General features: G+C 37.6%; 1 protein-coding gene across 1 annotated transcript; it reads left to right on the forward strand.

Moving 5' to 3' along the window:
• The first annotated feature begins 1,209 nt into the window (after positions 1–1,209).
• On the forward strand, positions 1,210–14,183 carry LOC137277699 (arrestin domain-containing protein 4-like). The gene is made up of 7 exons (XM_067809577.1): positions 1,210–1,498; positions 3,196–3,366; positions 3,792–4,012; positions 6,104–6,283; positions 7,436–7,615; positions 9,238–9,562; positions 9,960–14,183. The coding sequence occupies exons 1-7, from the start codon at positions 1,327–1,329 to the stop codon at positions 10,130–10,132; spliced, it is 1,422 nt and encodes a 473-aa protein (XP_067665678.1). The 5' UTR covers positions 1,210–1,326; the 3' UTR covers positions 10,133–14,183.
• The last annotated feature ends 223 nt before the right edge of the window (positions 14,184–14,406 follow it).

The raw sequence follows: 14,406 nt of genomic DNA on the forward strand, positions 1-14,406 counted from the left end.
CTGCCCAACGCCAACGTGCAAAGGGCTCACGCTGTAAGCTGCATCACTGTTCAATGTATTACACTCACGTTTTATATTGTGCAGTCAAATGTTCATTATCTTCAAAAACATATTTCAGCATCGTTTTTAAAATTCATTACCTATCTAGCTAAACTGAATAACATTCCATGTGTCATAATGATATATGCAGGTGGTATACACTGACGGGGAAATCAGGTATTAAAGTCAGTAAATAAAGGCTAATATATATCAGGTTTGCTGGCACGAGCAATTGAAACAGAATGTACTAGGTAGGGACATGACGTAATCTATGACTTACCACAAGACCTAGTGTTACCTGTCACCAAGACCGTCGGCGATTTAAGTTGCCCTCGTGCACGAAAGAATGAGGTATTGACGATATGCTGACTCTCTGGCATTTTGGTGACTAGTGAGGTGACACCAGCTGGTTCTTAAGAGTCCACAGCTTGTTGAAGTGAATTCACCGAAGTAAATAGAGGAATCAATTAATCAATGTTGTAACATGTTGTGTTAAGTTCACAATGTGAAAGAAAAAAGTACCACTTTATGTTATTGAAGTACTGGTGGTTTACTGGACGAATTTTTGATACACCTGAATACATATTGCTGCTGTTCAGTTGCTTTTTTGGCTTTGTAGTAGATGTTGTGGCGGTTATGTTTTGAACATTCGGGGAATGGATGTGACTTCGCCTCGTGTTTACCGAAAGCGAGAAATCGATATGACGCAATCATGCTACAACTGCCGATCATATTGTCTTCTAACCGCGCACTGATTTCACACAGCGAACTGCGTGTCCCACCTATACATGTAACCACATGTAAATGTAAAGCCGAAATGTAAAGCCGCAAAAAGGGCGAAAAATAAACATTTAATACATTACATTGTATAATAGTGTTTGGTTTCTGGTTGTGATTGTAACTGGAATTTGAACATGACTCTTCTTGACTCAGTGTCATAACTAATCCATATGGGATGTTTGTTTTTGTTGCTGTTGAAAGTTTTTAATCCAAATCTAATTAAAACATAACCACTGCCACGCAGAATAGGCAGGCAAAATGGTTTCAGTCCAAGTAAGAACCCGGTTGTTCAAAAGCCTGTTACATCTTAACGGACCGTCAGTCTATGTTTTTTGGCTTATCCGGACGATGCCAAAGATTGCAACATATCTGAGCTCCTTGCAGCGGTAGAAGATTCGCTGCTCTCCTAACGTGTACAGTGCATCGCCGAACGTTGAGCTCATACATCAGACATTTCGCAACAACCTCCCAATTTGTTGGTGATGTGGATTTGTTTTAAGGGTGTCGATGGCATATCCAGTTCTTCCAGAGCTGTTTACCATCACCTTGAACCCCAACTGTCTCAAAGATGTATGGAATACGAACCCTTTACAAAGACCCCTCATCGACGTGGTCAAGCCTGGCAGTTACGTAGAAGGGGTGCTGCGAATAACGGTGTCTGAATCACTAAGATGCAACGGTAATCACGGGGACCTATCTTGCCGGTCTCTCACCATAATCACATTATGTGTATCATCAGTTTGTCGTCTACACAACTGTATTGACTAAAACAGTGTTACCAGCTGTTTCAGGGGCGCATGGCATGATAAACAGATTGTACACGAGGGACATTGACAGTTATACAGATACTGCATTATATACCACAGTGAATAAGGGACATTGTAAAATAGTGTTACAGATGCCTCATAATAACCTAGGGAATATGTGAAGGGCATTGGATTGTGCGTAACATATACTATGTTGTATATATTGAGAAGTTTATTTCAGTTTATAGGCCATCGGCCCATGTACAATAAGCAATATAAATCATACTTTGCATTATGACATTTGTGTTGTCCTTATATAGAAGATCGACATCTAAGTGCTGATGTGATAAATTTAGTAGTATGTGTAAGCTACAGTGTAATAATTTACCACATTATATACCATTATGTATATGAGAGACATGAAAAGTGTGTATGCACAGTTGCATTTAATAGGGACATTGAAATTTGAGAGGATTGAGTCATAATAATAATATCAGCAACTGATCTATTTAACATATTACAAGTTCATCTCTGCTGTTTTTCACTGGTAGACCTGATGCATGTACTTTTAACCATGACAGTAAAGTAGTGACTAAGTGCTTATAAAGTCACACTTATTAAGTAACACTTATGTAATGCCTTAGAACATGTTGAAGTTGGTATGACTAATTTATATGACAACTCTCCTCATGTCATGGTTACATGGGTTCGATTCACTGCATGGGTGCAATTTGTGAAACCCATGTCTGATGTCCCATGCTTGCTAAGAACAGCGTAAAACAATACTCATTCACTCACGACTCCTTAGCTTCTCCGTAAAGGTCACATGCAACCGAAAAATCAAACAAAATTAAAACACAGTGATCACATATTCATGATATATAAAATGCATTGCTGATTAAGAAAAAACAAATAAACAAAATTATATGCGTATAATCACAAATCAAAAGTGCAATATTTTGTCCTTGAGTTTACCTCCCTCAAAACGAAGCAGTAGTGATACCGAACCCAGTCAGGGCCGGTGGGTGTGCACTCAAGTGTAAGGAAGCCTTTTCATTGGCCACTCTTTGTTTATAACTTATGAGCCTGATAGGTATTAATTTCAAATTGCATGTGTTCAATCACTGAAGTTGTGCATTGCATATTGTCATTAGCAGACAGGCAGGCAGACATATAGGTGTCAATAAACCAGACATTGAGTTTCCTCTGTGACAGAGTCTGCTTATCACAATCAACATGCTTATTTTTCTCATGTAAAAAGTAGGTTATTTACTTAATTGTTTGTGTACACAACCAAGATTAGACAACTGCTCGGAACCTCATACTCCAGGCATGCATACTGTTACAAGTTCTGCAAACCTATTCACTGCGCATGCGTTATGAGCACAGCATAACTGTCCAAACCACTTTTTCACCCAGTGCTGAATTTTGATTACGCAGGCTTTTTTCATCACATTTTTGTTGGGTTTTTTTCAACTTTAAAGGTTGAATTGGCATTTGTGATGATTTGTTTCAGTAAATGCATACCGAAAGGTATCAGAATCTGCAAAGTTGTGTTTTACATTGCATGTGACCTTTTAGTTGGCTTAATTAATGTTGCAACTCTTGTTCACTGTGTTTTTTGTTACAGGGATATTTCTGTCAGCTCGAGGACACATGTGCGTTTATTATGGGGCGTTAGATGGAGAGGAGTGGCTCCAGCTTCAAAAAGCGAATTTCACCAGTATCCAAGAAAGATTTAAAAATGAGGAATATCATGTGGAAATGGAATTAATGGTATTGCCAAAACTTCAGCTGTTGGGTAAGTAGAATTTATCATTGTTAATGTTATAGATATGTACAACTGATTAGGTGCATGACTCAGAGAATGTGGGTTCAAATCCTGGATGTGACTCAACCCAAAAAAGTACCAGAATTTGTACTTCACTAAGAAAGTGTAATCCCAAGTATAACGTATGTTACATTTGACCACTTTCTAAATGGCATACTTATCAGACGGGTACACAAAGCTCACAGCCAAGACTACCAGTTGTCTGACTTTCATTTTTGTGGAAGTCGTGGTGGCTTAGCGGGTTAGGTGGCAGACTCACCTGATGCTACCCACAGTTCTCTATATCATGGGGCAATATGATAAATATTCATAAAGTGTACATTACCAGATTGTGTGTCATGAGAATGTGGGGAGATATCAGTAATATGGAATAATGTGTGTTGACGTTTCTTCAGATTGTAGAGGACAAGGGCTTCTAGCGCCAGGAGAGCATCAGCTTCCATTCAGATTTGAAGTCCCCGCTTCTTTGCCCTCCTCATTCCAGGGTGATTGTGGCTTTATCATATACTCGATAGAGGCTTCCATTGACCAGAGACCATATGGAGCTGACATCACATATCGGAAGGATTTCCACATCCACGGCTTCTTTGACTTGAATCAAACAGAATCAGCCTTGGTGAGTTCATTATTTGGGAAATATGAAGAACAATCCTGAGGCCAACCATTTTTGCTTAGTATGACCACAGACGATCGATGCATAGGATATACCCGTATATTACTGTAAGAACAAGGTAATTCACCCGCCATAATGGATACTTCGATAAACCCTTGATTCTTGCTAATTCCTTGCTTGACATGGATAAACATGGAGCTCTCTGATTGGCCAATGTTACGAACACAACACAACGCACATGGGGAGGTTGAAATCAGAGAGCTTGGTAGCATTCTGTGCAGAGTACCCGATCGAGTAACGTAAACTTCCATCTTACAGAAATGCGATACAGGTCAATAGGCAGTCAAAACAGCCTAATGAGGCCAAATAAAAGGCTTTCATGAAGGTGGGCCATAGTTGTACCCAAATCCGATATAAAGTCTATTTTTAAATTTTTACATCACGGAAAATGTCCATGTTTATCCATGTCAAGCGAGAAATAAGCTAGAATCAAGGTTTATCAAAGTATCCTTGTTCTTGCAGTAGTATAGGGGCATATCCTATGCATCGATCGCCTGTGAATAGGACCAAAGATATGACTATAGCACCAATGGCTTTAGCTCAGCAGGACCAAACATTGTTCCAATCAGAGGGCTTGCTTCAATCACACCTCCATTTTGTGTGGACCTTTCATCATCCATATGTGGCTATAATTACCTTTAACAAATAACATAGGAGAATTGGAAGGTGTTAAGAGTAGTGATCGATAGTCCAGTCATCCATGAATGTGATTACATTAAGTTTTAATAGATTTCATTTCGTAGTGATCAGCAAAGCAGGCGGTTGGGTACACCAATGTGTCCGACATTGTGATGCTTTATTGTACTGTGAAGCATTTCAAGCTCGGAATCATCTAAATAGATAATAATCTCAAATAATCGCAAAGACGCAAGGGCCTGAGGCTTAAATGTATGACTATACTGCCAATGGTTGGAGTTCACATTTAACTATAGCACCCAGAGTGCTTTTTGTCTGCTTATACATGATATTCCTAAATTTTTCTATGAGAAATTAATTACAAACATTGATAGGAAAGATCATTTATAAATTCCCTTTATTGATGTCTTCAACAAATCACATTTATTCATTTGCTGTGATGTGGTCTTTTTATGCTGTATATCAGTCAGTCAGTTGACAAAATAACAAAAGTAATTAAAATGCTTCTTCACATTTTCTTCCGACAGAGGTAACTTGTCATATGTTCCTACAAACTTTGTTCTTCTGTTCAGCACAATACAGCCCTTTCATAGTGGACCCGTGAAAGTCCCAGGGTAGAATAGGCCTTCAGCAATCCATGCTTGCCACAAAAGGTGACTATGCTTGTCGTAAGAGGCGACTAACAGGATCGAGTGGTCAGGCTCGCTGACTTGGTTGACACATGTCATCGGTTCCCAATTGCACAGATCAATGCTCATGTTGTTGATCACTGGATTGTCTGGTCCAGACTCGATTATTTACAGACCGCCACCATATAGCTGGAACATTGCTGTGTGCAGCGTAAAACTAAACCCACTCACTCACTCACTCACTCACTCATTTTCATAGTGCATGTGTTCAGGGTTTGTTATTGGTTGCAATCAGATAGTTGTGCAATCAGCGATGTTGTTTCAAAATGATCATTTCACATTAATCGTTAATTTCCATATGCTTCGGGAAAACTTGGGCCTCTTCACCAGGATGATGTGCAAATGCTTCTTCTAGACAGAACTCAGTCATGTAATAGCATGTCCATCGCCCCTTGTTGACAGCAGACGAGTTAGCCAATAAAAGTCTTGTGTTTCACATCAGCACAAGTCCTCGGCAGAGGAGGGATATTTGTAGCCCCACATTTGCTTGTATATGTCAAGTTGGATCTAAGTCAGTGTAACATGTGTTCTAAATGGATAGAAAGAAGGAATATAAATCAAATTCTGATTTTTTGCCGCTAGGTGGATTTTGTGAGAACCAAGAAATATGACTATGTTAGAACAGATTTTCATAGGAAGATATGGTAAGTAAACTCTGTGGGAAGAGAATGGTCTTGTTCATTGTTATATGGATATTTCTTTGCTGCAGACTCCTTATCAGGAAAAAAGGGAAGATTCCAACTGCTGTCTTTGTTGTGCAAATGGATCTTACAGTTTTAAGATCATTTTACCTAAGAGAGGGTTCGAAAGGAGAGAAATAGTCAGACCAGTTATTGAAATGACAAATACCACACAAGCCTCAATCGTCGCTGAGCTAACATTTAGTAAGGTAAGTGTGCTTGCATTTTCTTTTAACCCAACTGATGAGAAAATTAAATTTAATTCATTTTGCCCCTGTATTGTGAGTCAACCATGGTTCTTTTATGGGTGCTTCTGTTGCTTATATTTAAAGGCACCATGTCACACATTTTTAACAATATTTTGGCCTATCATACCTGTTTTGGCATATGCACTGATTTTAGCTTCCTATTGATGCAGTAAAAGACTTACTATCACTTACAACTTGAAGCTTCAAGGCAAACAGCTTCTGAACAGAGAATACTTGCCATATATGTAATGTAGAAAATTGCTCCATACATCAAGCACCAGTGTTGTCAGTGTTTGCCGAACTGGTTTCAATTACAGGTTGTACACAGGATATTCATAAATACCTCTGAGGTGTTCACTTGAAGTAATGGTCGGCCAGTAGAGGCTGCAAGAGTCAATTTAATGCAGAGCTGCATTAATTCATTCGAAATTTTTAATATTATAATCTAATTACATAATTTTGTTTGGAGTAAGTCATATGTTGGTTTCCCTGAGGGCAGATATTTGGTATTATTGAGAGAAATGCATTATTTATTTTTTTTTTTTAAAGAAGTGTATTGTAGCTTTGTGCCTTTAAACATATTTGTACAAGATGATGCCCATGGAGAAAACTGAAGGTACAGTGTCCTTTGTCTGGGTGTATAGGACCCATAAAGTATGATCAAATTTTACAAGCAAAAGAATCATAAATGGCAATGTTGTGACAAATATCAGTGTTTAAAATGGTAAATTTCATGCTTAAGTGTTTATCACAGCCAGTCTCTAAATATAGATATATCTGCAACAAAACTTGGCAAATATACCAAACAGAACCTACAATGGTGCATTTTTCTATTTACAGATTATTGGTGTTTTTATTTTTTTGAATTTCCATGTAGACAATTTGGACTTAGTCTTAAAAAGTAGTGCATTTCAGTTCTGAAGCAAAACTAATAAAATGCTCAATATCTATCAACAAAACCTAGCAGACATATCGAACAGTTCCTGAAGTGGTGCCCTTTGCTATATGTGAATTTACAATTTATAATATGGACATAAATTAGACGTCTCCATGTTTTAAAAACTTTCCAACATGTGAAAGATATGTTCTAAATGTTGGTTATTCTTTTTCCAGAGTGTTCGATATACAATCAGAGGGCAAGTATGGACTGGGGACTTTGAAGTTCTGAAAGAATACTCTCACCAGGTGCAACCAGGGTTGGATGAAATCTGGACACCAGACATAACACTTGGAGACCAGCTCCTGCCATCACAAGTCCTGCCCCCATGTATTAATGTCATTTACTCACTGCGTGTAAGCATTGCTTCCTTGTTTGATGGGCAGTTAGGTAGCCTAGTGGTCAAAAGCATTTGCTCGTCATGCCAAGGACACAGGTTTGATTCCCCACATGAGCACTATGTGTGAAGTTCTGGTGTCCCTTACTTTGATATTGCCAAAATATTGATAAAAGTGGTGAAAAATTAAAACTTACTCACTCATGCACTCAAATATGAATTGTGAAAAGTATGTAAGATAAAGGATTACAAATACTCTAAATTGTGAAAGCTTCGTTTCCAGAGCACAAATCAAAAACTTCTTAATATCTGTCAGCAAAACTTGCCAGATATATGTGAGGCAGACCTTAAAGTGGTGCCTTTTGCTATTTGCAGATTTTTGTGATTTATCATTTTCCCAGTTTCCATTGAAATGATTCTGACTTAATCTCAAAATGGAGGGATGGACTTCATTTCTGGAAAACAACTCAAAAACTATTTATCAGCAAAACTTGCCAGATATGTAAGGCAGACCACAAAGTGGTGCTTTTTGCTATACACAAAGTTTTAGCATTTTTATTTTTCCCGGTTTCTGTGGAAACAATTCGGACTTAGTCTGAAAAAACAAGTAACTGTCAGATGATTTGTCCTTTCAAATATGTGGGGGCCAGGGGGATATGTCATCTTCTGATGACTCTTGTCTTTTCACACTTATTACCACATAACCTGAACTGAACCTTGTTAAGCAATAAATGGAAATGAGCTGACAATGTTTTTATTACAGTGCCATGTTAAGTGACGTGATTGCTTGCTAATGCTTGTCTTATAACAACATTTATAAATTTATTCCAAGTGGTGAGCAAAGAACGTAAAATGATATTGCATGGTGGAGAATGTCAGTCTGGCTGATGTACCTCAAGACCTTAAGACAATGACCAGTGATTGTAACCAGTGATAATTATATGTGACTTGAGATACCTGTAATGATGAAGTGACCCGTCTTGGTGAAATGTGTAGTGTCAGCGCTTCTGCTATTGTTACGTGGTGATAGTAATGTGCCGAGAATAACTTCAGTAGATATCAATTAGTGTCATGGAAGTAAGTGCTGATTTGTGAATTAATGATATGAGAGATATCTAAATTGTTATTATATTGTGGATTGATATGGTGAATACTAACCTGAAGATAATAAACATAACATTTATGTATTCTGTCTTGGTCAGACTGAAATGCGTCATGATAGTAATGCAAGAAGAGCACAGATGCATTTTTCGCATTAATGAAATGCTCACATTAATGTCATGATTTACAGTATTTAAAACATCAGCTGTAGCATGTGTCCAACAAAATACATTTCCATTGATCAGGGGAATCAGTTTCGTGTCAATTTCATTTCCGCACCATTAGCAGGTATGGTAGGCCATTCATTCCATGAGTTCAACATCATAGGCAGATCTGGAGGGGGGTTGCAGGAGTGCGCACCCCCTTGTTTGTTCTGAAATTTTGTTAAGTGACCATTGAAACTCTGGTGAATATGAAGTGTGCACTCCCCCTTTTCCCCAAAATGTGATCTCCCCTTCCTCAGAAAGCTGTGTCAGCCCCTGAACATCTTTATGATATTGCAATAATGTTTGAAGTAATCACATATACATTTCATTTCAGCTGGAACTTGAACTTACTGGCTGCAACTGTGATAAAATGGAAACTGAAATCGAGATTATGGTTGGTGACTTGAGTGTAGAAGTTGGTGCCTGCCCTCTGCCTGTGATGACACAACCACAACCTCAAACCTATATCTACGAGCAAGTTGACTTAACAGCAAGAGGTGGTGGTGTGCCAGAACGCCATCCTTTACTGCCTGCTGGCTATCCTCAAAAGGCAAGGATCCCTCAGGCACGCTACTGTGAGGGCTACTCTGGTGGCCTAGGACCTCCCATAACCCATCAGCCAAGTGCTCCCAGTGCTCCACCTAGTGGCGATGTACCACGTAAGTTTACCCAGATCCGACATAAAGTCCATTTTTAAATTTTTACATCACGGTTCTACCACCCCCATAGCTATTACACTGGTGCAAGCTATGCGTCAAGAACTAAAAGCATTTTCTGTTATTTATGGATCCCTCTAGTAATAGATGACTTTATAAGGATAATTTTTAAACTACACATTTTAAAATGTAGACAGACCATATGAAAACTGAATTATTGGCAAACCAGTATGTCACTTTAGATTTATGTGTATGTAGTATAAGTTTTGTGAACAAAAGTAAATACTAAATTTGGTGTATAAATATTTTTGAGTGTTCAGTGTTACCTCGTGCAAACATATTTGTGTTTTGCTTTCAATAAAAAAGGGATGAAATGTATCTTCTATCCTTTTCCCCCCAGCACCTCCAAGCTACTCTGAATGTATTCAGATGACTGTGCTGTCTGGACCTGGGGACCCACCAGCACCTCGTGCAGGTCATCCTGCAGGATTCCCGCAGGCTGCAGCTGCTCTGTACTCACCGCCAGCACAGAGCTACCCATACTACCAACCTGGGCAGGAGAAATATTCATGATCAAGTACAACATACATTGTGGATTTATCTCATGGTACTGCTCCCAGGTCTAGGATATATTTATTTATCTTGACCTTATCCGAGAGATGGTATCTTTCCCTACATCTTACATACTGCCCACAAGAAGCAAGACAGCACCAGTATGTTTATGTAACTATAGTCAATCTGTTGTGGAACACACATCCTTCCAGGTGTAAGTGTTCTTAAGTTATATTGAGTAGTATCATATGATATCATAGGTTGGTGGGATCAGTTTGTGTTTGTGACATGAGGGCCAATAAAGAGGAAGTAGCTTTAATTTCTAAGAGACCACAGACTAACTTGAAACATCCAGTCTCTCACATGAACACATTTTACAGGAAAAAACAGTTCATAATAATAAATAAATATACGCAGTGTAAAGGAACCCTAGGATTTGTTTCTTTTTCCTGAAACTGTGGAAATATAAATTTGGTGCATAGTCTGGACTTGCATGGTGTTTTGTTAGATATATCTGTTTCAGGGTGTGTATGACAAACTATAAAAGACCTCTGAATCTAAGAATTTAGCAAATACCTCCACTGAATTGGCAAATGAAGAGCGGCATAAATCTAAACTCACTCAGAAAAATGGAAAGCATTAACAAAAAGATACAATTGTTGTGTGGAGATTACTTTTGTATATTGTAATGCAACTGACAGAATGCTTTCAAAATGTGGAATTGTACATCAGTATCAGTTGCAACAGGAATCCTTACTATTTGAGGACAGCAACTATCAAGGTATCCTTTGCTATTGGTTGAGAAGTAGGATTCTGGGATGAGAATTTTCTGTGAATTTGTGGAATTCCGTGTAATTGATGGCACTGGTATTGTTCATGATATACTGGTCTGTTAAATTGTTTCAGTTGCCTAGCCCATTTTTCTCTTTTTTCACTCACATCCATTCTCATCCCTTCGGACTACTCATGACAGGAATTACTTAATTCTGACATGTCTCCCTGTTTCATATGTGGACAGTCACAGAATGATTGGTTCCATGTGACTTCTATGTACTCGCTAACCATGGTTGACATATGCCCTAATCTACAGAATCTCTCTCTGGTCTGCATGTCAATCTTTGGACGTATCTTATGAATTTAAGAGAAAATTCATGCAAGAACTGTTTAAAAACATGGATCTGTTATTTTTGATGTCCAGATTTTTAAGGGATTATTATATGAAGAATATTGTGTTATCATATGTCATGTCCTATATCTTGATGTGTTTTATGAAGATTATTGTGTTGTTATGCGTCAGAGGTCTATATTTTGATCTGTTTATACAGATTACATGTATTATGTTCGTAAGTGGACCCCACTCCTATCATTTTTTTGCTGAAATATTATTAAGTGGCCATGGAAACTTGGGTGAAAATGAAGCGTGCACCCTGCTTTCTCAAAAAGCTCTATCCTCCATTGATGTTTTCATAGGTCATGTTCCTGTATCTTGATGTGTTTTTACAAAAATGACAGTGCCATCAACACCCGGTCACATGTTTTGTGTGGTGGCATGTGGACATACCAAACTGTCACGCTACTGCTGCACTTGTGCCTCTATTGAAATGGTGCTGTGTTACTGCACTAATATTGTCACAGAAACAATGCCCCCAATATTTACCTCTGTGCGTCAAGAGTGAAATATTGTCTTGTATGTCTCTCATGCATTCATACAGTGTGAGTGAGATTAATTTTATGCTGCACTCAGCAATATTCCACCTAAATGATGGCGATTTGTAAATGAACACATCTGTACCAGACAATCCCGTGATCAACAAAATGAGCATTGGTCTACACAATTGGAACATGATGGCACGTGTCGACCAAGTCAGCATGACTGTCCGATACCGTTAGTTGCATCTTGCAACAAGCAAGGGTTACTGAAGATCATTTCTTACCCGATCTTCATAAGTGCATCCATATTGAATTGACACAACTGATACAGTATTGTAATATGGTATGACTTCCATTTAGACTGACTCTATCTGTTTTACTTGTGTACAATGTGTTGTTTGGGGGGATATTGATATAAGGCAGCATCATTTTCTATCTGATTTGTCTGATTTGAAGTCTCATCCTGAACAGATGTTTCAGAAACTAGGATGAATACAGTTTTAGCACGTGATGCTATTTTCTAGATATGATATTTAAAAATAATATTACAATATAAGAACAATTTTATTTAAGATCTTTTGAAATATGTTTTTAATGTATGGTTAATGCTGTATTTGTATTGTTAGTCACTATTTGTTTATGTAACTGTGTGTTATTTCCATGGGAACTTTACCACACAAAATGATCAGTCATGTTCATGGTGTTGAGGCCATATCTGACATGTTTACAGCATTTAGTGGAATTTGTGTATGCAATTACCTTCTTTCGCAATTGTTTCACTTGTGGCATGATGTAAAATTGGCAGTTGATTAATATGTCTCAACAACCAAATATTTTATTCTGTATGTTTACTATTTCATATGCTGCTGTGAATGGTGCATATGGATATACTATACAGATCTGATGGTTTGTGTTTGTATGTTTTTGTTGTGGTCAGTGAATTTCAACGCTCCCATAGGTCTGTATATTGTTGAGTTTGTGTTACTTCAGTATTTATGTTGTGCTGTCATTGGTGCCCACATCTACATACCGGTGTGGTCCTGTTTGTTTTCCCTGGTTGGTGTTTCTTGCATAAAGACGGTACCAAAGAGTGTTGAAAGGTTTAACCTTATGTTTTAATTATAATTTAGTTATGAATGTGTAAGAATTTGACGAGATGTGTTTGTTCGAATCTTTATGAGTTTACTCTGTGTTTGTTTTGGTTTATACAAACAAATATGGGTTTGTGATATTAATCACATGGATATGTGATATGTACATTTTTATCTGATATTAAACATATCAACATGTAATTTTTTGTCCGACATATAGTATTTATTGTGTGATACAAAAGGCCTTGTTTAACATTTATGTCATGTCTTTAGATACACATTTTTTGTAACTGTTAACATGAAAACAGTTTGGGTTTCAGATCGCAAAGCTTTTGAAGTCAAGTGTTACAAAATTTCTGTTTGGTGATGATGGCAATTTCTTTGAAAGGCATTTTAGAAGTTTATTGCAGTGGGTGTGATGTTTCGCTGTAGACACTAACACCATATTTGATCAAGTGATGCCTGCCATTGTATGAGTGCATCGGAAGTGTGTAAGACTTGGGACCAGCATGCATGAAAATCAAGTTTTATTTTTGTTTCTTACATGAATGGTCATAGTATTAGTTTAGAATCTCATCTTGTAAAATATTGCCAGATAAGCAAGTTCTCCATGTAGTGTTGTAGATGTCATGTCTAAGTAACATGTCTGTGAGGCTATAGAGGTTAATAACTGAGTGTTGTATATCAGTTGTTGTATGAAATAGCATTTAATCCTAGCATATTGTTATTTAACATAATGGAACATGAATAGTTAAGTGCAATAATCTGTTTCAGTGTGCAATATTCAAGAAATAGTTTGACTTTTGAAGTTTAGAAAGTGTATAGAAACGTTACACAGGTTTGATAATTGATTTGTCATGGTAAATGTGTTGATACAGACCAAACTGCAATTTATTATATTTGACTGACAGTATCTTAAGGGCTGTAACAGTGCAATGACCTTAAGGCTGACACTCCAAGATTTTTGTGTAGAACATTCTTTCATCAGTGAAAAAAATGTGCCCATAAACCAAAAAACAAGTGTTGACAATCATTTGTTATACAGACGATCGGGTGAAATAGGATTTCTAAAATCCCCAAATTCAAAAATCTGAAAAATATACTTAAAGGTGTAAGTGCAATACTGTTCAAAGCAATCTTAATCCACTCGTATGCTATTCATTCTGTTTTCAGAAATAGCTTTGAAATGTTGTGATTTTTGTGTAACAAATATTTGTGGTTACTGTGTATCTGATCTTTGTTATATTTACAGTGTGTTGATTTTTGTTGAATTTAAAGAATAATATAAATTCAACATGGAAAAAGTGAAATTAAAAAACATCTGAAGTTAACAGTGTCTTGTTATCACACACAAGGACATGAGTGAGTGTGGTTTTCCTCTTCTTTTTGCAATATTCCAGCAGTATCACAGCAGGAAACGCCAGACAAGCTTTGCACCTTATGTCGGCAATCCAACTCGGGTCTTCAGGGTGAAAACCCAACACTTTAACCACTAGGCTACACCACCGCCCCACGGGGACATGACATTGTCTGGCTCTTCACTTGCGCTGATCT

Source organism: Haliotis asinina, chromosome 3, assembly GCF_037392515.1.
Source record: "Haliotis asinina isolate JCU_RB_2024 chromosome 3, JCU_Hal_asi_v2, whole genome shotgun sequence".
In the NCBI taxonomy this organism is placed as follows: domain Eukaryota; kingdom Metazoa; phylum Mollusca; class Gastropoda; order Lepetellida; family Haliotidae; genus Haliotis; species Haliotis asinina.

What these genes read in the sequence shown, in the direction of transcription:
- LOC137277699 (XM_067809577.1), top strand. Translation starts at nt 1,327, where the DNA reads ATGGCATATCCAGTTCTTCCAGAGCTGTTTACCATCACCTTGAACCCC. An exon ending in ATCAAACAGAATCAGCCTTG is followed by an intron (nt 4,013 to 6,103) that starts GTGAGTTCATTA and finishes TCTTTGCTGCAG; the next exon opens with ACTCCTTATCAGGAAAAAAG. An exon ending in ACCTAGTGGCGATGTACCAC is followed by an intron (nt 9,563 to 9,959) that starts GTAAGTTTACCC and finishes TTTTCCCCCCAG; the next exon opens with CACCTCCAAGCTACTCTGAA.